At 37.9% G+C, this 23,307-nt stretch overlaps 1 protein-coding gene across 2 annotated transcripts in view; it reads right to left on the bottom strand.

Annotated features, from left to right (window-relative positions):
- Positions 1–10,152: 10,152 nt before the first annotated feature.
- GCA (grancalcin) overlaps positions 10,153–23,307 on the bottom strand; it is a 32,343-nt gene continuing 19,188 nt past the window's right edge. For both annotated transcript variants that reach the window (XM_043505207.1, XM_038422472.2), the window contains exons 3-8: positions 16,999–17,068; positions 15,929–15,972; positions 15,484–15,631; positions 12,218–12,331; positions 11,716–11,774; positions 10,153–10,816 (exon numbers count right to left, since the gene is read on the bottom strand). In XM_043505207.1, the coding sequence (XP_043361142.1) occupies positions 10,790–10,816; positions 11,716–11,774; positions 12,218–12,331; positions 15,484–15,631; positions 15,929–15,972; positions 16,999–17,068 (462 nt within the window). In that variant the 3' untranslated portion in view covers positions 10,153–10,789. The remainder of the gene's footprint in view (positions 10,817–11,715; positions 11,775–12,217; positions 12,332–15,483; positions 15,632–15,928; positions 15,973–16,998; positions 17,069–23,307) is intronic.

Raw genomic sequence — 23,307 nt, 5'->3', positions numbered from 1 at the left:
TCTCACTATTGGCAGATTAATTTCTTAGCTGGTCTCTGCACATCCTTAGAGCCCTTTGTACAAAATATGATGATGTCTGTAGCTAATATCAACAAGCTGGAGCATCCTTTGCATTATTTTAGCCACATACTAATTGTATGACTCTGGGAGCCAGTTTATCAAGTTCAAATCTGAGTTGGAAGGTTGGCAAGGGACCATGAAAATTTTCTCCCCTCCCCAGCTATCTTCCTGGGAGCCTGGTGTTTAGAATCCCTTAATGTTCAAAACCTGGAAGTGAATGTGTCTAGCATTTGGTCCAGAGACTGAAGCTACTTTGGATAGGTTGTAATGTCAGCTGAACACTAAATGTGCAGAGCATCCCATCTGCACATGTGTGTAGAGTGTCCTCCCTGCAGACAGATAGCCATGACCATGTCCCTTGGAGGCCCATTGGATTGCAGCGTAGGAATTGGAAGGTCATTAGTCTCACCATGGTGCTGTATAAAAGTCATGGTAAGGGTGAAGAAAAGTCAATGCTGCTGCATGAAGGGTCAACTGACTCCACAGTCTCTGGGAAGAGCTAGTCCCGTCTAAACTCCACAATCCCCTAAGAAATCCCAGTTTCCCTTGAAGAGATTTCCTGTCACTCTGTCCCCTCCCATGGATTTCTCAGTTTTTGGATCTTTTGGTCACTTTACATAATTTAACTTTTATTTACTACATCAGTCACCTCTTGGATGCTCCTTTATTGCTACTTTCCTCCTTCCATCTTACTTTAAATTAAACTGTGCTGTAGTGGCCTGCTTGATTCTTCCAGTGCTGAAGGCAATGAAAGTTTGCCCCTGACTTTAATGGGATCTAGGTGAGGTCCTAAGTGTGCTTTTTTTTAAAGAAAGATAAAAAGTGGCCAACTTTAACTGTTATTGAAACCCCAATCTGCCTGACAACTGGAGCTGGGAGAAGATCCAGCACTTGTTGTACTCGAATGAGCCTGTCCAGTGATTGGTTTCAGTGGCACTTTCCTGGGGCCACATTTATCTTTCACATTTTTATGTAAAAACCTCAATTATATTCCATCTATTTAATTTTTTCTATATAAATTAAAATTTGCCAGTTGCAAGGAATTATCCTAGATATTCACAAATGGCTACTGGAAGAGAAAGCAAAGGGTGTTTTAAATATAATGGGCCAGCTGGTATAAATCAGCATAGCTATCCATGAAGTTACACTGACTTACTTCATCTGAGGAGCTGACACTGAGTTTAAAGATATTATTCACAGCTGGGACACCAGGCAAGGGTAAAAAAATATGCACAAAAAATTATGTTAAAATAACATTATTAATGTTGCAAAGTCAAGAACTCAAAAGTTAGAAAATATCAGAATTAGTGTCTCATGCAACCTGAATTCTCCCCACTTGTGCCTACGCATTATGATACAGTCTTTAATTGCATGATCACATACTATATTTTCCACAGGATGCCTGCTTCATTCAGTGCATATTTTCTGAGAGCTGAATCCAAACAGCAAGACTTATTCAGTGGATTCTTATTACATAAAAAATATTTTACAACTTATATATATATAATGATTATTCATTTAACAAGTTTTACTTAAAATTAAGGGATTTTGATATATTTATTTAAAAAAAAAAAAGGCAAGAGCAAAACTTGCTGGTGTATGAAACTACCAGTCCCCTTGAGAGGAACCTTAATTTTTCAGCCTTCTTAAGCTTTATAATATGTGCATACTGCAAAATTACATGGAAGTTCCATTTTATTTTTTGTTCTTCCTTCAAGACCCACTCTTTTCATTCCATCTTTTCTTCTCCACTCTTCCTTTTCTTCTGATACCAAGAAAGGAAAAATAATATGTCCATTTTTGTTTGGGAGAGTGAAGATGTTGGCCTGGCTTGTTCTTTTTGACTACTAGATGCCAGGTGTTACCTACTAAAAACACGTATTGGTAGAGATGAAATTATGCACCAAAATTCAAATCTGATGAGACCTAAATTTGAGGATTTTGGTTTAGGCCCATCTCTGTTTAATGAGCATGGATGGAATATTACTTAAAGTCTGCAATGTGGCAGGAGCAGGGCACAGCTTCCATAATGAAAGCTGGATGTAACATTCCATCATAAGCTTTCAGTTATTTACAATATTTGTTATGTTGACTATTCCTGCATTTTGAACATGAGTATATACTACTATTTTAAGCCTGATTCACCTTTCTCTAAATCGGGAATAAGTAATTCCAGGGAAGCCAACAGAGTTACAAATACCAAATTTTACACCAGTTTCAGGCTAATTGTGAAGAAGAACAATTTTTCTCCCCCCTCCTTGTAACAACCTTTTATTGTTATCATGTCCCTTCTTAGTCTTCTTTTCTCCAGACTAAACAAATCCAATTTTTTCAATCTTTCCTCATAGGTCATGTTTTTTTGACCTTTAATAATTTTTGTTGCTCTTCTCTGGACTTTCTCCAATTTGTCCACATCTTTCCTGAAATGTGGCACCCAGAACTGGACACAATACTCCAGCTGCGGCCTAATCAGCACGAAGTAGAGCAGAAGAATTACTTCTCGTGTCTCGCTTACAACACTCCTGCTCATACATCCCAGAATGATGTTTATTTTTTTTGCAAAAGCGTTACACTGTTGACTCATATTTAGCTTGTGATCCACTATGACCCCCAGATCCCTTTGTGCAGTACTCCTTCCTAGACAGTCATTTCCCATTTTGTGTGTGTACAACTGATTGTTCCTTCCTAAGTGGAGTACTTTGCATTTGTCCTTACTGAATTTCATCCACTTCAGACCATTTCTCCAGTTTGTTCAGATCATTTTGAATTTTAATCCTATCCTCCAAAGCACTTGCAACCCCTTCCAGCTTAGTATCGTCTGCAAACTTTATAAGTGTAGTCTCTATGCTATTATCTAAATCGATGAAGATATTGAACAGAACCGGACCCAGAACCAATCCCTGCAGGACCCCACTTGTTATGCCCTTCCAGCATAACTGTGAACCACTGATAACTACTCTCTGGGAATGATTTTCCAACCAGTTATGCACCCACCTTATCCCACCTAGGTTGTATTTCCCTAGTTTGTTTATGAGAAGGTCATGAGAGACAGTATCAAAAGCCTTACTAAAGTCAAGATATACCATATCTACCACTTCCCCCCTATCCACAAGGCTTGTTACCATGTAAAAGAAAGCTATCAGGTTGGTTTGACATGATTTGTTCTTGACAAATCCATGCTGACTGTTATCACCTTATTATCTTCTACGTGTTTGCAAATTGGTTGCTTAATTATTTGCTCCATTATCTTTCCAGGTATAGAAGTTAAGCTGACTGGTCTGTAATTCCCTGGGTTGTCCTTATTTCCCTTTTTATAGATGGACACTATATTTGCCCTTTTCCAGTCTTCTGGAATGTCTCCTGTCTTCCATGGCTTTTCAAAGATTATTGCTAATGGCTCAGATATCTCCTCAGTCAGCTCCTTGAGTATTCTAGGATGCATTTCATCAGGCCCTGGTGATTTGAAGACATCTAACTTGTCTAAGTAATTTTTGACTTGTTCTTTCCCTATTTTAGACTCTGATGCTACTTCATTTTCACTGGCATTCACTGTGTTAGATATCCAATCGCCACCAACCATCTTGGTGAAAACCGAAACAAAGAAGTCATTAAGCACCTCTGCCATTTCCACATTTTCTGTTATTGTCTTTCCCCCCTCATTGAGTAATGGGCCTACTCTATCCTTGGTCTTCCTCTTGCTTCTAATGTATTTGTAGCATGTTTTCTTGTTTCCTTTTATGTCCCTAGCTAGTTAGATCTCGTTTTATGCCTTGGCTTTTCAAATTTTGTCCCTACATACTTGTGTTATTTGTTTATATTAATCCTTTGTAATTTGACCAAGGTTCCACTTTTTGTAGGACTCTTTTTTGAGATTTAGATCATTGAAGATCTCCTGGTAAAGCCAGGGTGGTCTCTTACCATACTTCCTATCTTTCCTACACAGTGGGATAGTTTGCTCTTGTGCCCTTAATAATGTCTCTTTGAAAAGCTGCCACCTGTCTTCAATTGTTTTTCCCATGGGATTTAACCTACCAACTCCCTGAGTTTGCTTAAGTCTGCCTTCTTGAAATCCATTGCCTTTATTGTGCTGTTCTCCCTCCTACCATTCCTTAGAATCCTTAGAGCTCTTCCATTTCATGATCACTTTCACCCAAGTTGCCTTCCACTTTCAAATTCTCAGCCAGTTCCTCCCCATTTGTCAAAATCAAATCTAGAACAGCCTCCCCCAAGTAGCTTTCTCCACTTTCTGAAATAAAAAATTGTCTCCAATACATTCCAAGAACTTCTTGGATAATCTGTGCCCTCCTGTGTTCTTTTCCCAACCAATGTCTGGGTAGTTGAAGTCCCCCATTACCACCAAGCCCTGTGCTTTGGATGATTTTGCTAGTTGTTTAGAAAAAGCGTCATCTACCTGTTCTTCCTGGTTTGGTGGTCTGTAGTAGATCCCTACCATGATATCACCCTTGTTTTTTACGCCTTTTATCTTTACCTGGAGACTTTCAACAAGTCTGTCTCTTATTTCTATCTCAACCTCAGTCCAATTGTATACATTTTTAATATATAAGGCAACACCTCCTCCCTTTTTTCCCTGCCTGTCCTTCCTGAGCAAGTTGTATCCTTCTATACCAATATTCCAGTCATGCGTATTATCCCACCAAGACTCCATGATACCAAGTATGTCATAGTTGTGTTTATTTACTAGCATTTTGAATACTTCCTGCGTATTGAATATACTTCTTGCATTAGTATACAGACATCTAAGATATTGATTTGATTCTCCATCCCACCTCCTAGTTCTGTCTTGTCTCTCCCTAACAGCCCATGCGCCCCCCCCAGATTCCGACCCTTCTCCCAGGTCTTCATGTTTTTGACTTACCTGTGAGCTTTGGTCACCTGCCAAACCTAATTTTAACCGCTGAACCTAATTTAAAGCCCTCCTCACTAGGTTAGCAGTCTGTAGCCAAATATGCTCTTCCCCTTCAATAGGTGGACCCCATCTCTGTTTAGCAGTCCTTCTTCCTGGAACAGGAATATGCACTACATTATCAAAATAAATCCAAACCTAGGTATATTTGGAGAATAATAGTCTGACTTCAGTTGCTATATAGTAGTTCTTAATTTAAAGGGGCATTGTAAACTTAAAATTCTTGTCCAAACAATTTTATCTACTGTTATATATTGCTGAAATTGCTTTTTAAAAATATTTTAAATTGATAGTGTGCCTTTATCAAAATGAAATGTTACCCAAAAATGACATTTCCCAGAACTCATAGTCCCTAGAAGATTTTACTCACTAAATATTCAAAATCCTGCATAGTGTTTTGATCAAGTATTTCACATGGGTTTTAAAGAAAGTCACTAAGTTAAAATTTGACACTGCTCACAGTTTTGACAGGGATGGAAGAATAATGAGTGGGAAAGACAATACAGTATTTTGGAAATTCTGAAAAGAAGAAAACCAAACCCATATTTAGAAATAATACTGATGTTTTAATTCCGTATGGGATCACTTAACTGATTTACTCAATCAGGTGTGGAACCTTGCTGCCTTTTGTAATGGAAGTATAAGAGACTGCGGTGGTTTTTAACAGTAATGACTGATTAAAACAGATTGTGAGCTCCCTGTGTTTATTCACATAATGTTGCATGCAGGTGATTTTTAAAGTAACTTTCTTTGTATGAACAAATGTTTTGTGTTAAGGACAATGTAATCTGCATCCATAATCAATTTTTGCAATAACCTGCAAATAACTGAAAATGATAAATGTAAACTATAGTGTAAAACTGATTGCAAAAATGTAATAATTAAAGAATCGCAAATGGTGTATTAAGCACATACAAGAATTTAGGGGCAAAACCTGATCTCTGCCATTTATGTTTATAATAGAAGAGCATATATGGAAAATATGGCAATTTCAAATATTGAATCAAGACTTTTTGCTATTATGGAACTACCAACTATCTAAGATACAAAGCTAGAAAAGCTCAGGTTTTTTTCATGAAAAAATGTTATGAGGGTCTATATCCTTTAACATAGAGGTTATAGACCCTAGTGTTACAGAATGGTGATGCGCACTAATATTTTATCAAGGGGCTCCTACAAAACAGCTCCACATAGCATGGCATTGACAAGCTATTGTACCTGGGATAGCTATACGTTCAGAGAGGAAGTTTGAGAGGCTATTCATTTATTTGCCCATATAACAAAAAAATCTTTTCCGTAACTAAAGGGGCAGAGAACACCACTATGCAAAAATCAGACTGAGCACTTGCTGGCAATATGTGCACTAGATTTTGTTCCTGAAAATGTATTTATATCACACAATGTTCAGCTGCTATAATAGATGTGGGTAAGAATCTCCCAAGAGAGCTGGGGGCATCTTCTCCTATGAAAGTTTTTGAAGAGGGCTGGCATGTGTTGCAAGCCAAAGGCAAAAAATTGCTCTTCAGAATAAATGTTTGTCTGTGCCTCAGATATCAATCATTTCCAGTAGGAATGATTTATCAAAAAGATGATTGGGTGATTTACCAGTTTGTGACAATCTGCCCTTTCATATGGAGGCAGAATTTGAAGACTGGTCAGAGGTGACTCTCCATCCAGTACATTACTAGCATAGAGCATCTCATAGGTAGTGCTGCCTCGGGGCTCTAAGGAGATGTTAAGTGATCCCTTCTTGACTGCATTAGGGGAAAATAGAAATAATATAAAATGCTTTTGCTAAGTAGGGCAGTCAGTGAATGAAATCCCAAAGCCTGCCATTGTGGTGTACCACTTCTGATATATATTTATATTGCCCTGAATTAGCACAACAGAAACATCAGGCTACCCCCCCCCACCTCCCAGGAGTGGTTTGCCCTTTAATCCAACTTCACTCTTTGGGTATGTCTACACTGCAGATAGGCGTGTGCCTGCTGGCTCAAATCGACAGACATGTGCTACCTCTGCTTGAGCTAACACTAAAAATAGCAGTGTAGCCACTTGAGTACAAACCCACCCATACCCCCTGGGTACCTACTCAGGTAGCTACCCGCTATTTTAGCATGTTAGCTTGAGCAGAGCTAGTGCATCTGCCTCCTGTAGCCAAGAAGCATTCTCCCATCTGCACTGTGTGACTGCTAGGAAAGCACTGCTCGGGTTGATTTCTCTCATCTACAAATGCAGAGAGAGGAATCCTAGCAGATCAACTCAATTAGTGTAGCATTCACCCCACCTTGCATGAAACCAAGGAGGTTCCAACCACATCCAGAATCTCTACAAGAGCTGCCTGAGACTCACAGCGAGAGATCAGATTTATATTATAATATATTTATATTAGATTAGGGAGCAAAACATCCCTTTTGCAGAAGTAATGCCACAGCACGAAGCAGACCTAGCCCCAAAGTTTAGACTAGGAATACCAAATAGTGCAATTGGTTAAACAGCTCTAAGCACTTTATATTGAAGATTGCTCAGTCCCCACTAAAATCTGGGGTCAGATTTTCAAGAGCTAAGCATCCAACATGCTGAGCTTTGTTGAAAATCTGACCCCACTAGCGATTGCTAAGCCAAGCCCTGCTGACAATTCCGGCCACATAATCAGTGGAATTGGAAATAGTTACAGAACAAGGAGCTCTTGCTTATAAGAAAAATGCTAAAGCAAAGCCAGACTCAGCTCTGACATACACTATGGTAAATCTAGAAGTGAATGAAGTTACCAGTACAGTGCCTCTACATTGGTGTAAACACTAGATTTAGGTTGATTTTACACTGGTAAAACAAGGGAAAAATTTGGCCCAGACTCATAACTAGCATTTTGCAAAGCAGAAAACATTGGGCTCATGTCTTTATTCATTCACAAGGATATCCCTTAACTGATTTACATTTTGTCTCATCAGCGAGAGCAGAGTAAAGTGAGTTTGCTGTATACACTGAGTGAAGTGGTAGTTTGACTTCTGTATACAAAAGATGGCCACTTCATTATTACTGGAAGCAAGTTTGTCTGTCACATCTATGCACGTTACTCCAGTTTTTGTTACTGTTTACATACAGTAGCACTGCAAATACCACAGCTTTGGGCAATGTACTATTTCTCATGCAGCAATACAACTAACTAACTAAATTTCACTGGCAGCGTTAAATTCTTCTCATTTACCTCCAAGCAAACACCACTTTAAAAAAAAAAAGTTGTGCAGATGTAACTGAAGGCAGAATTTGGCCTATTTAATCCATACTGCATCTTTGTGACTATGCACAAATAGGACAGAACCCAGCCTGGCTTTCTGATTCCAGGTGGAAGCTGTGGGAAGTCAGAAAATTCCCTTTTTACTTGTAAATTAAACAAATGGGATCCAGATTTACTAAGATGTAAATAGACATGAAATGCAGACATGCCACACTTAGGGACTTTCCAGAAGTATGAATACTTTAAATGGGTAGTTTCTTGCTGACCTAGAAGACTGTCAGATGTCCTGTCCCATGATCGCACCGATTTTGCATTTCCTTTATATACACACAAATTTCATTAGTGAAGACTAACATTTTCTTTAGATTTGTGTGTATGCATGTGTTGCATTTGACCATCCAGGATCTGCTAATCAACTATGCCTAGTTAGTGTATATTGATTTTTTTGAAAAAATTATGCTTGGAAAAAGGACATGACAAAAATATTGTCTGTAAATATTTTAGTTTAATAAGGGCAAAGATAATATACAGAAATAAAATGCACTGTGAACTCATAAGTGATCATGACAAATTTTATTTCTATGTTCAAGAGGCGCACATCCTGGACCCTGTAATTGCATGAAAAATACTATGGAGAAGTTGCTTTTCTCACTGTAGAGCCATGTATGACTAGTAGATGGAATTGTATTATTCATAAAGCATTTGCTACTTGGCTTTTCAATGCCCATTTAGGATGTTTTGGAATTAATGAACACTGAGTGCGGCTATGCTCTTTGGAATGGAAGTTAGATGGACTAAATTAACACATCTCCAAGGACTGATTTGCCTTCCCTGTCATTTAAAATGTACTATGATTCCACTTGAATATAGAATTGTAAAGCTGGATTTTTTTAAAAAATATTTGGCAGACTTTTTAAACCAAGATGAAATGCATCATTTATAAACCATAGCATCTCCTGTAACATAAGTTTTTGTACAACAAATGTATGGCAAGCTATTTGAATGCCTATTTCCTTTAAAAAAAAACCCTCAAAGATGACTTGGAAAATTGTTCACTGTTTACAAATAAAAATAAGTGTACACAAATAAGTATATTCAGTATCTTTACAACAACATGAAAACTTATTGGCAATAGGTCTAAACCTGCACAAAAACTGTTTACTTATTTCAGTCTTGAACAGCAGGATATGCAAATATTTAGTTTGTTACAGATCTGAAAATTTACTTCCAACAGTTACTATAATGCAAATACAATTAAGAGGGATCCAAAAAGGTTGAATACATTTCAGTATCAAAAATATTCAGCAAAATCATTCTTAAATTGTTATGTTTAGTAGTATACTTGTGACACTATGGAAATAGGTGCAAGAAGCACAGAATTACATACGACACTGCTCATTGGCAAAATGTATACACGCGCGCACACAAAAGAACAAGACTAAAAGTGCCTTGTTTGTCATGAGAAAAATATTTCCATAAATTCCTAACCACGGAGCACTCTCAATGCATCACAGTAAGTCTCCACTTCAAGCATGACATGAGCATAACTTCCAATTTAACCCCTGCTAAGATTTGTTGTTGAAGGATACAGAACCTAGAATGGCTGTGGATTACAAAATTTGGGATTGAATAAAACCAATGGAAGTTTGATGAGATGTAGAGTTGATCATGGTTGTGACCCACTCATTACTTCGCTGTTACATGCGCTGCTAAAACATCCTAGCAAAATAAGGACCTGCTTGAGTAATCCCCTAATCAGACACTTCTGTTCACTGGGTTATTTTCTTAAGGGAATTTTTTTGATCTCAAAATGGAATAGGCTCACCAACTTGAGGGTCTACTGGGAGTCAATTTTTACAGAATAGGTGAAGATTTGAAAGCTTTCAAAATAAAAGTGAACTCTATGAAGACTCGCAATAGTCCCTTAAACTTTGCTTTCTGCATGTTGATTAGAAGAGAGGGTCTCAACTTTTACTCAACAAGAACTGTCCATAAATAAATCCTTGGAAGAACAATTTGTAACAGTCTGCCTTAGAAAAATCTATTGCAACGAGTCTGGAGAGTTTTACCTAATAACTTGTTTTAAGTTGCGTTTCTGGTGGAATATTGAACTAGTGTCACCAAGCAACTGGAATTCCTCAGAATATGACATCTGAAAATGTACTACCACTTTGATAGTCACGTGAAATACCTATATTAGTTTAGATTAAAAACCAGGATGTCAGATATTCTGCTCATGTATGCAGTCTAAATACATATAAAAATGAAATGGTCTATGCTTGCAACCGTTACAAGCAAAATGTTTGAGTCTTGAGTGCATAACAATAGGGTACTCGTCTGGAATTATGCATGTACCTATGAAGAGTATGCTTTTGAAAAATAAAATGAAAAAAATTATTGCTCTCAACTGGTGCACTAAAATCAAAACATTTATTCAAAGTGGATGTCTTAACGGGCAGAAAGATGGGGAAAGTCTGCTACAGCTTCAATTCACAGCAGGTTCAGTTAATTTCTTCTCGGCAGAAGACTTCACAGGTCGGAGTCTATATCCTTCAGCAGCCTTCCACTCAGATTGCCATGGTACACTGCAAAAACTAGAAGGGGGGGAGGGGGAGAAATCAAGGTAGCTAACACTCAACACACCACCACATTGGGAAATGAAAACAATTGGACTACTACAAATCATCAGGTCATCTAAAGAGTTGATTGGAATTGTCCATCTTGGTTTTGTCAGGGTGTTTTTTTTGTTTTTTTTTCGGGGGGGGGGGGGGGGGAGGTATGGAGAAGAGAAAAATGAATGCCCAGAAGAAACTGTGGGAATACAACTTGGGACTTGTCTACTGGATGAACAAATGCTTAGAAGTGTTCACAGAATTAGAAAGGAGTAAAATGTAGAGAGATTTGTTTTTTGTTTTTAATTTTCAGCATTAAAGACTTTCAAATTGCTAAATCTGTACTATTAATAATGCACACAACACCATATGTCACGTATGCTTATGATGCTAAGTCAGTGCCACATAGATTGTAACAATCTGTTACCTAAGAGTCTGATCCTGCAAACACTTCCTATTGGATGGTAGTCCAATGAAGTCAATGGACATACTTTCAGCAGTAAATTACTACCCACAGCCCATGAATAGACAACGCAAAACATATTAAGCCCTCAGCTCTGTAAAGTATTGTGCACGTGCTTATCTTTAAACGTGTGAGTAGTCTTACTGAGTTCATCTTGTGCTTAAATCTTTGAAGGATTAAGGCCTTAGATTACAGAGTGGCCATTACAGGGTGGATGCTTTACAGGAGGGGTGTTTTTAGTCAGTCATTCTTTGGAGGTGAAGGTACAGGAAAGTTAACATGAATGCAACCAAAGAGTTTATTTTAAAAAACATTTCTGATAAGTAAAATTTAAACATGCAGCTCTAGTCAGTCATTTGCAACAATGTTTTCATATAGTCCCAACAAATTTGAGTATTTTATTTAGAGAGATACTTACATCATCATATACAAAATTCACGTATCCCTGTTGCATGTTGTCTCGTCTCCTGAAGAAATCTTAGAAAAGAATAAAATAAGTAAACTGGAGTTTTGCAAAACTCCAAAGTATTTAATGTAGACGCTAAACGTAAGTTTGGTTGGCAGTATTACCTTGTCAAACATTTCTCTCGTTTCCCCTCCCCCCCGCCCACCCAAAGGCAAATGTGCCACTTTTGAACCTGTTTAACATTTCATACTTCTTTCCTTCCACATTCTATCTAAACTTCAAGAAAAGCAAAATTACTTTCTAGGTATCCTGAATACTGAACAACTATTACTCGAAACACTGAAGACAATTACATACAAAATAAATTTTTTAAATGTAATCTTAAGAATTGTAAGATATTTAAGAATTTGAAGAATAATCTTTACACTACAATTACAATTTTTAGAGGAGAAATGAGAACATAACACAAACTCTGGACTGCATATCTATTTCAAAAAATAGAAAACCCTCATACCTGTCAATGCCCGTAATTTCACGCAGCAAGCCACATAGTCATCAAAAAAGATTTTGCCATTCTTGCTATAACGTTTTACAATAGCAGTTAGTGTTTGCGAGCTTAATCTGTAACCTAAAAGACCAAAAAATAGGAAGTTATAGCCTGTAACGTTATCAGTTTTGCAACAGTTTGCTGGATAATCTTTGGAAAGTATGACTATTGAAATAATAATTACTATACATCCTGTATTGCAGTCAATGCAGTTTATAAGGCACAGTGAAGGAGTGTTCATATAAAGCAGTGAAAAAGTTCAAATTTTCCGATATTAGAACAGTTCCATTATACACTGTGTGCCCATCCTGAAATTCATCTGAAAGGACAACTTCAGACATCAGGAACACTCAAGACATCTAATCTTTCACTTAAAAGCGGAGATTAAGTAAATAAACATACTAAATAAAAACGAGGAGTTCTTGTGGCACCTTAGTGACTAACAAATTTATCTGGGCATAAGCTTTTGTGGGCTAAAACCCACTTCCTTATGCCCAAATAAATTTGTGTTAGTCTCTAAGGTGCCACAAGGACTCCTTGTTGTTTTTGCTGATACAGACTAACACAGCTACCCCTCTGAAACCTGTCACCATACTAAACAAAGATACTAGTTCTGTGTAATCAGCTCAGCCTTGACTTTTTTGCATGGTCTTAGCAAAAGTAGCCAGAGGGTGGCTTGTGCACATTTCTAACAAGGCCCAGGAGTAAAAGGATGTTTAGCATCTACTGTCTGTTTGCCAGTCACCTGCCAATTGCTTTATTTGGAACATACTTCTAATAATACTAGTGCAGAGTATCGGAGATAGTCCTCATATCTACTCTAGTGACACCAGAGGACCCAAGCACATCAGCCACACCATCAGAGGCTCATTCACCTGCAAGTCTACTAATATTATATATGCCATCATGTGCCAGCAATGCCCCTCTGCCATGTACATTGGCCAAACCGGACAGCCCCTAAGTAAAAGAATAAATGGACACAAATCGGACATCAGGAATGGCAATATACAAAGGCCAGTAGAACACTTCAATCTTCCTGGACATTCTCTAACAGATTTGAAAGAAGCTATACTTGAACAAAAAACTTCAGAAACAGATTTCAGAGACAGCAGAACTAAAAATTTGAAAATTCAAGCCCAAATTAATGGTATTAAATAGGGACTGGGAGTGGCTGGCTCATTACAAAAGCAGCTTTGCTTCTCCTGGAATTGACACCTCCTCATCTATTATTGGGAATGGACTACATCCACCCTGATTGAATTGGTCCTGTCAACACTGGTTCTCCACTTGTGAGGTAAATCCTCCCTTCTCTTCATGTATCAGTATATTTATGTCTGCATCTGTAATTTTCACTCCATGCATCTGAAGTGGGGTTTTTACCCATGAAAGCTTCTGCTCAGTGGCACCTTAAAGACTAACAGATTTATTTGGACTCCTTGTGAAATTATTAGAGTGGCTTAACTGAACTCAGAGCCTTCTACAAGAAAGAAAGTGCAGCATGCCCAGACAGCATGACTCTCCACTGTACAAAGAGTAGTTTGTGCTTTAATGTTGCTTGACAGGTTTAAGAGAGGGGAAAAGTAGAAAAACCACACAAAGGCAAATGAAGAAAAGATGAGAGGATTACAAAACCAGCCTGCCAGAAACATCACGAACATGAAGTACTGCCTCTAGAAAAGTAGGTTCCTATGCTTGACTGTTGCAGGAGCAATACAGAATGTTCTAGACCTCCCTTTCATAACTTCAGAAAGTGTAAACAGAGACTCAGAGGAAGAAGAGAGGGAAAAGAATCTTGTTCAGGTATATAAATGTTGTCCAAATTGCATGCACTTTAAAAATAGTAGTTTTCAAGCAAGAGGCCAGAGACATCTCATGCAGGATTCAAGTCTCTAGCAAATTCAGCTTCCCTTGGCATTTATTCTTTCCCTTCTTCCTGACATTCAGAAGAAAGCGTGAGTACGTCTATACTGCAATCAGAGCAGTGACAGACCAGTGCTAGCATTGCTAAAAAGAGCAGCGTAGATGTGGCAACACAGGCTTTGCTATGGGTTAGGTTGCATTGCTGAAGATCATGCCCCTCCATCTATACTGCTATCTACGGCAATACTTGTGTGGGTATATCTACCTGAGCTGCAATCATACCCCTTACTTAGTAGTGGAGAAGGTGTCTAGCTAACAGACTCGAGAATAACTAGGAAGCTACTAACTTCCACCTTCTACTTCTATTCAAAAATTAACTTAGCAGCAGCTGCCAACGGTTGCAGCCCAGAGACTTAAGGATAGATTGTAATATCCCATGCACATGCACAAAGTGACTATTGCTCCAAACAACTGGAGCACTTTGATTCACAAAAGCATTAGCCTTTCCCAATCAGCGGGAAATGGAACAGGCTGGCTATACACCAGGGTTCCAGAAATGCAGTTTAACAGAAAGCCTTTTTATGCCAGTGCTGTATCTGGCACTGGTTCCTGATTTACTGTTGTTGGCTAGCAGCAGCTACGATAAAGATTTGTATAACTTTTTTTACAATGGGGTATTCTAGATGAAGAGCAACTTTTAGTCACTAATCTTTAACAACCTGCCATCAAAGGGGAAGCACACAGGCTTGTGTGCATCTGCCCTATAAGATGGTTTAGGTTTATCATAGCTTGTGTGTGTATCTTTATACTCTGCTGAAATGGTGTGCCCTCAGAACATATTTTGCTTCATTGGGAAGACATATGCCCATAACTCCTCCAGGGCAGAATGTACTGAAAGTCTTCCTTTCCCTCCTCTACCCCAAATGGATGCATTAGCCCTGCATATGCCAATATTAAGAAGTGATGCATCTAAAAACTTATGAAAATGAACACTGTGTTCAGTACTGAATATGACATTTATTTTAAGAGGGATTTCCTGTCTCCCCCCAGTCTTCAAGGATGTGTGTCTAGATGACCAATCTTTCCATCTGAAGATGGCTGTATACAGCTCCCTATAAAGCTTATCGACACCATTTCTGGGCTAACCAGAAAGGAAGGAATACTTAGCTGATACTGAGGAGTTCCCAGAAATGAAGCTTGGTACCTGTACTATACTCCTGGCAAGCCCTATATTTTGACCCCATAGGTAGCTACACAATCCACTGCAACCTTCCATATTTTACATGCTGCATCCTTATAATTAAAGTAGTAATATATATTGCATTAAATAGAACAAACAGGAGGTTGCAGAAGTTTTTCAAATGCTAACTTACCCATAGCTGCAATGACTTGACCCAATTCATGAAGTTCTACGGTTCCACTTCGGTCTTGATCAATCATCATGAAATTTTGCTTCCAAGCATTAAGAGCTGCCCAGAGTTCTTTGAATTCATTAAATCCCATTTTTCCTGTATAATCTCTCTGATGTAGTTTTGTTAACAAAAATAACTTAATACATTAAAACTAAGTAACTTAATAGGACAAACCAAATTATTAAAACATATAATTTCAAGTCACAGAAGGCAGTTTGACTTCTAACCACTCTGACAACACTAAACACAACCAATTTCTGTACAACATTAAAAATGAACGGAGCCCAAAGATAGTGTTCTAAAACATTAATTTAAAAATGTTTTGAAATTCTAGTTTCTTCTCAGGATTATTGGTTTAAAAACTGACATTAAGATTACAGTATAGTCTACATTTTTCCAAGGATACATCCATCAGGGAGATCATAATTCTGCAGGTTTCCAAACTGAATGCTGAAAAACAGTCAAAGATTGAATCAAAACTAAATTAATTTTATTGTTGTAACGAATGCCGTTTCAGTGACACTAGTCAACAAATGAGTTAATTTCCTTTTGCAAGAGATTTTTGAAAGCTCACCAGGAAAAACAAAATCAAGTAGGGCATGGCTAAAAGGACATGAAAATATTTCCTTCTACATTACTAGTTATTTAGGCCATGGATTAGATGTGGATAAAATGCAGGACATTAGATTGCTTTTTAGCATCTACTGAACCAGGAACTGGTGACCCAACCCCTGTTCTTAATGGAGAATATTAATTCAGTATCAGCAGGGAGAACAAGGATTAAACAGGCATGGAAACCAAGTTACCATCTCAACTCAATATCTCAAGATGAAGACACATTTGTCAGGCCAGTGTAGGAAAGCTTGCTCTAGTAGGCTATGCATGTCAAATACACAGTAATACTTTAAGAACAGTAAGATTCGGTATTAAAATTATTAACCCATAAAGCAAAGATAGTTTATTTTGATTCCAAGAGTTTTATTAAATCCTTATAACAAAATAAGACGCTATTTTTCCTTCCGAATAAGAGCTTTGGAATGTGTTGCACTCGAGACCCTACCTGGTCTCTAACCATATGCCATCTCATTCAAAGAGATTACAAAGCATGGTCCATGTCTTGGGAGGGGATGAGCACCCACCAGAGCCCAGGCCCTGTGATTGCAACTGTTTTCATATTCTGTTGTGTAAGAGGGAAAGCGTGAGAGAAATTCAAATTAAAGTGCACTGGAAACACTGTACAGATGAACTAGCACAAATGCTGATCTTCAGGATTGGCATTAGCAGGGCTGTGCCATTTATTTAAGGTGCACAGAAAGGACACATGTCAGCACAAAGTGGAAATCTGTGATAAGGAAGGAAATGAAAGAAAGAGGTACACAATGGGAGAGAGGGAATGCTCCTTGAAGGACAGAAATTCCAAAATATCATCCATAGATTAGAAGAGAAAGTGTACAGTAGCAACATTCAAAGTCTTACGAGAATAGGTCCCACTGATTCCAGACTGTGTTAAGCATCTCTGTAGTTCCTCTGCATCCACTTCACCATCCTGTAGAATAGAGTGCATAGGTTTGTGGTCATGGACACTTATCAATACAAATCCATGCAAAAATGAAGCATCAGTGAATAATCTAACAGAAGACAAATGAATTAGTTCATTATAACTATGTAAAGATATTTAATACTTAAAAAATTAAAAACAATACTACACAATGGTGCCTCATCTAAATCAAGAATCTGCAGCACTAAAGTTAAATAGAATTCCTTGTTTATAGCAATTACATGGAATCCTATCTTAGCAACAGTAATTAAACGGAATCCTCTCTTAGCAACAAATACCTATTTAAAATGAGCCTTCAGCAGCAGTTAAATTACAGTGACATCTTCTGATAATTAGTATAGAATGTTCACATAAAGTTGCAGACAATTCTATCAAATAATTGGTTAAGGTGTTTTCTGCATTTATTTTTATTTTGTTCATGATTTTAATGAGAGCCTTCTAAAGTATCAGAGCCTCCATTCTGAAACAAATTATTAAAAAGGTCCTTTTCTTTTGCCCACCACATTTCCCATTATATGTCAGGGTCCCCTGTAGTTTTGCTGTTCCTTTGGCTGATGTACACAATAAAACTGACATTTGACCATTTTGTGGTCAAAGAAGCTATGATGCTATTAACAGCAGGGATGTTATTCCCAGTGCCCTGGCTAAATTCCAATTTGGGTAGTTATATTCTAACTACCTAAATCCTTCCATAGTTCAGTTAGATACCTATTCCTCACTTACTGTGCTAAGCTATTGTATAGTGTTGCTGTGCAGTTTTAAACAGCTTTCAGATGTTTCTCTTTTTAGAAGAATACAAACTCTTCAAACTGAAAAAGAAAAAAGAGCTGCCATGTTCCACATCGAAGGCAGTGATAGCTGCATTTCAGTAATGGGTCAAGTTCTTCCAGAATCAATATAGTCGATTGTGCTGCACAGTGCTTTAGAATCCTTCAGGTTGAAAGGCAATAAAGAGGGATATGATGCTGTCCGATGACTGACTGTTGAACATGTGACATGTGACTATACTAGACATGCTTTTTCTATCAGCCAAGTATCACTTTGTCTGTTCCCTCGAGTTCCTCTGCTCCCTTCCTAGCATTCTGTTCTCTCAGCATCTCCACAGAGCACTTCAAAAGAAGGATATTAAAATAACCCCAAAAGCTTACTTATTTCATTGCCAGCACTGATTATAGCTAAAGTAAAGTAAGAGCAACATAAAAAGGTGAATCTGAAAGCTAAACATCCCATATAGATGTGTGCAGATTAGCCCTCTGAATACCCAAGACCAAAAGGTAACACAAGCTCTCAAAACCTCCATATTTTATTCTCTAAAAAGGAGTCTCCAAAAACCAAGATCTCAAGAAGCAAGTGAACAACAGGTAAACTATCTTGGGGGGGGGGGGGGGGGAAGAATACAAAAACCACACACACACACACACACACACACACACCCCCCAAAAGGACTTTAAAACAAGATTCTCTAGGCTTCACTGACAGCTTTGTAGAAAGGTTTAATCAGCTGGCCTTCCGCTCTGTCTTGGAGCTAGAAACTTATGGCAGCAAGCTACGTTTTGTGGCTAGTTAGTAAGTATAAATGGCTGACACACTGAGCAGATCTTGTATCAGGTGGAATGATATCTCCATGAAAGGAGAAGCGGCACTTTTCACTGTACTTAGGTATACACTCTAAGTAACTTTTTGGAAGAGCCATGTTACAGTTCTAGAATATTATGATTGGCCAACATAAACAGTTAAATAAGAAAATCCAGCATGCAAGTCAAATTATTTTACTGCTACTGCATCTTACGCTAAAATTTGGTTTTATAAAACAAATAAAATTAAACATGAGCTGTAAAATAGGAAGAACCAATTTTTGGTGAGCTTGTCCCATGAACAGATAGAAGTTAAATCTGAGAGAAAATATTATAAGTCCCATTTTTCTTGTTCCTTGCCCTTACATTCTTTATACCGCCTTAAGGGTAAAGCCATGAGGATAGCACATTCAGGGAAACTCCCCAGAAGCAAAGCAAAATTAGCCCATCCTGGTAAGATTCATCTTGTTCCTGCTTATATCATTGGATTTCATGCAGGAGCAGAGGTAACATTCTCATCTTGAAGGGAGTGGGAAAAGAAAGATGTTCTATTTGCAGCCCTTCATGGAGGACTGAATTTCACCCATCACTGTGTTACAGCAGGGGCTAGTAACACTGTGTAGACTACACACAATCACATGCTCTTCATCAATCCCCATCTGCGTAACAGAGGAGCAACACTGGCAGGCTCTAAAGTAAAAGTGATCAGCTCTATTAAGCTGCAAGAATCTCCACAGTATGGAGCCTTTATCCTCAAATGGGGAAAAGGACATTTTTCAATGGGTAAGCTCACACAAAAAAAGAAGGGTGAAGAAAAAGAAGGGAACTGAATAGCTTAAATTTTAGTGAGGTGAATATTATATTTCTGAATCTCATTTAATCTAGTCACATCAACAGTACAATGAAAGTCAGAAATACAATTTTCCCCTTTTGCCCTCCCCCCCAAAAGCAATTCAATCCCCATGTTTCTGTGAATTTCTACCTGCTCAGTTCTTTGAGAGTCAAGGCCAGCGCTTCCATCACCCCACTGGTCTTGCTACATGGTAGATGACAGACTGTGGTTATATGCCTCGTACTTCAGGAGTGAATGTGTATTCCCCCTACAAAAAACTAAGTTTACTATAGTATTATACTTTGAGAATTTAAAAAAAAAAAATTAAAGGAAAAACCCTCTAAAAGTCAGCAAGTGCTCAGTTAAGATTCCAAAAGGAGCTCACAAAAACTGTAACTCAGCCCCTTACCCACACATCTTACAATAAGGGCTTTTGTTACATAGTTACACAAATATACACGCATGCAAGGAAGAGAGACCAATATATGTTTCAAGATTTGTCATATTGCAAAGCATACTGCACTTGGAACAGAGATACGAAAAAGAGTGGACAACAGAAGACCTCTTTGGTAACCGTAATCTATTTTTACTTATGGATGTAAAATTTCTGAAGATAAATTTGAAACAGAATTGATTTTGACAGCAAAGACAATGCAGGTTTGCACACTGACGCTACAAAGTTTTCTCACTATCCCTTGGTAGACAACAGTGAAAGAACCAAGCTATTTCTGTGTTATCAGAGACAGACAATATGAATATGCTAAATCTGTTGAGTTCCATAGCTCAAAACCAGCTCATCCAATAGTCATGAAACTTGAGACCACACTTTTAGGCTAATACTAACCAGGAGAAACTTTCTCTTAAACACTTTTGAGAAAATCAGAATGTAAAAACATAGGGAATGGAATGGCTTCTGCAAAACTTCGCTAGGAGGTATTCATGATTTCAAAATAAAGCATGCTATCAAGAGGCAAGCAGGTGGCTTGCCCGTAGCTCAGCCAGGTTCCAACAATGCTTATGTATGGAATACACTTATCCATCAACCTCTCTATTTTGGAGTTTGTCCACTCTGTTTAGGGACTATGCAAAAATGTGTCTTTCACCAAGTGTGATCTTCGCCTCCGAGGCATGCATGATGCAAGCTTGACTGTTATGCCTATAAACCGAAGTCTTGATTCAACCTAGCTTTGAATTCACTCTAGCATGCTAGAGGACGCTAAACTAAAGATAATACTACCGATGAGCTTGGCTGACAAAACAAGAAATGATCTTAGGCGAAAGTTATGGAGACAGATTCCTGAAAGGTACTGTAGAAAGAAATCTTCTATGCCAAAAGTTTGAAATAATTTGAGCTTTGGACAAAGATTTTCCTTTGCCTAGTTCAATTTCATGTGAGTATCAGGATAAAGGGAAACCTACAATTTTGAGAATGGAGAAGATTTTAATTCTGAGTTTTTTCCCTCAGCTGCCAATCCAATTAACTGCATAATTAAACTGGCAGCTGGAGGGAAAAAAAAATAACCACAATACCCACTCTAAAATTAAGCAATGACCTTTTCTCACCCACTATTTAGGTTTTGTGCATTTCTTTTGTATAGTAGGTACTCATTTTACCATGATACTGTGTAAGAGCCTAAACAGAAAAGGGGAATATTCAGCCCCTCTCTTTCTATTTCTCCACTTTTAGGGGAGAAGACAAGTGGCACATTGGCATATCCAATTTTTTTATTTTTGTTTTTTAACCTTTTCTTTTCTTCCCTTCACCACAACCACAACCACTCACTGAAGAGTCAGATGCAGGTGCTTCTCCTAATCTGTTTATGCCTCATCACACTCTCCCTCAAATTTTTGGGCCTCTGCCTTGAATCATGTCTCAGCCGCATGTCTCGTGCCTCGGGAACAGTGTGAAACTGATAGAATCTTAACTCATGTCACTGCTGCTCCTGCTGAAGACATGCTATGGGTCAAATCCTGCTCTCACAGAAGTAAATGGCAAAACTATCATCTCTCCATAATGGCTATTATAAAGTCACAAGCTATGCATTTAGGCCCCAGTCCTGCACCTGGATCTGTGTAGGTATGGATCCCTATGCCTGAGCAAAACTGCTAATAATTCCAGGAGAGCCAAATGGAACAGGTCTTTTGAGCAATACCCAGAGTGGTTTAAAAAACAACAACAAAAAAACCCCCGACAAACATTTTTCCTTTTAACTCAGATTTTGTATTTAGATTTTTTTAAACTGTATTTAAAATTATGACAACTTACATCAAGATCTAAATGTACTACACGTCATTAATCATTTAAATTAAATTAAAAAAATATGAAGTTTTAAAAACAGTCAAACCACTGAACTGGTGAAAGTCACTAGCTTAGCACCTGGAACCAGAGTTTGTTCAAGTGCTAAGTTAGCTTTTCACACCAGTAACCTCCACTGAGAATATTTTCTTCATTTCAGCTTATTCAACTAGTTCAGTTCAATGACTAGTCATTCAAAGTTAAGAAACCAACTGGGAGTTGAAAAAGCAGTCAAGCTTATTTTCCTCTTCCAATCTATGAATAAAAACTAGGTGTGAGGACAAGTTCTACTACAGTAGAACCGCAGAGTTACGAACACCTCGGGAACAGAGGTTGTTCATAACTCTGAAAGTTTGTAACTCTGAACAAAATGTTTGTTCAAGTTTACAACTGAACATTGACTTAATACAGCTTTGAAACTTTACTATGCAGAAGAAAAAGGCTGCTTTCCCTTTTTCCCCTCTGTAGTTTACATTTAACACAGTACTGTATTGTATTTGCTTTTTGGTCTCTGCTGCTGCCTGACTGTGTACTTCCAGTTCCAAATGAGGTGTGTCGTCGACTGATCAGTTTGTAACTCTGGTGTTCGTAATTCTGGAGGTTCTGCTGTAGTTCTAAAATCTTGAAGGACATGGTGACCAGAAACGAGCACTTCAATCGCTAAGGATAATACTGCCTAGCTTTAAATGCAAAATGTTTTGATAATGTTTTTCCCTTATGTATCCAGCACATATAAAGTTTAGTTTTACTGAACTAATCAAACAATTTTAAATTTTGGACATAATTGAATTCCAATTTCCATCCAAATACAGCTGGGCAAAAATTACTTGTAAATAAGAAATACATCATTCACCATTTTTAACATAAAAGTGTAAAAGTTAGGAATATGAATCCATGCTAACCCACATTATTGCTTAAATGCTCCTGCTCAGCACACAAGTATCAAATTTAGAGTAATGGCTATATTTAGTTGCAAATCAATATGTTTTAATAGCTACCAACCAATGAGAATCAAAAATGTCTTTAGGAAGATAACCATAAAAACCACAAATGCAAAACAAGATTACCATTGATGTAAATCAAGGTTTCCTGCTTATTGATTTAAATCAATCCACATTGGTTATACCATATCATATCAGTCCTAGTACTAATCCAGTGACCAGACAGAAAGTGAGTTTTAGTTTACTGCTCCCAACAGCACCAAATTTATGTTGCATGCCCCAACCAGTCAAACAGTTCAGACAGGATTCAAAAATAAACATGTGGGTCCTTCTGGCCTGTAATCAAGGAGACAATGTTTTTGCAAGGGAAGTCATGAGCGTCTTAGTTGAGGCAATTTAATTATGAAGCCTTAATATGCCTCTGCTAATATCTTTTGGATATGTGTTATCCTCCTAGAAAATGTCATGTCTTAAGCATGTTTGAGAAGGAAGAGAACCAACGGTGATCAAGTATTGCTCAGGGATCACGTAGTTACACAGCAGTTTTAATATAATATGGACCCTTTACTCAGGAATGCATTAAA

Source organism: Dermochelys coriacea, chromosome 11, assembly GCF_009764565.3.
Source record: "Dermochelys coriacea isolate rDerCor1 chromosome 11, rDerCor1.pri.v4, whole genome shotgun sequence".
NCBI lineage: Eukaryota > Metazoa > Chordata > Testudines > Dermochelyidae > Dermochelys > Dermochelys coriacea.
This window is presented reverse-complemented; position numbering and strand designations above follow the sequence as displayed.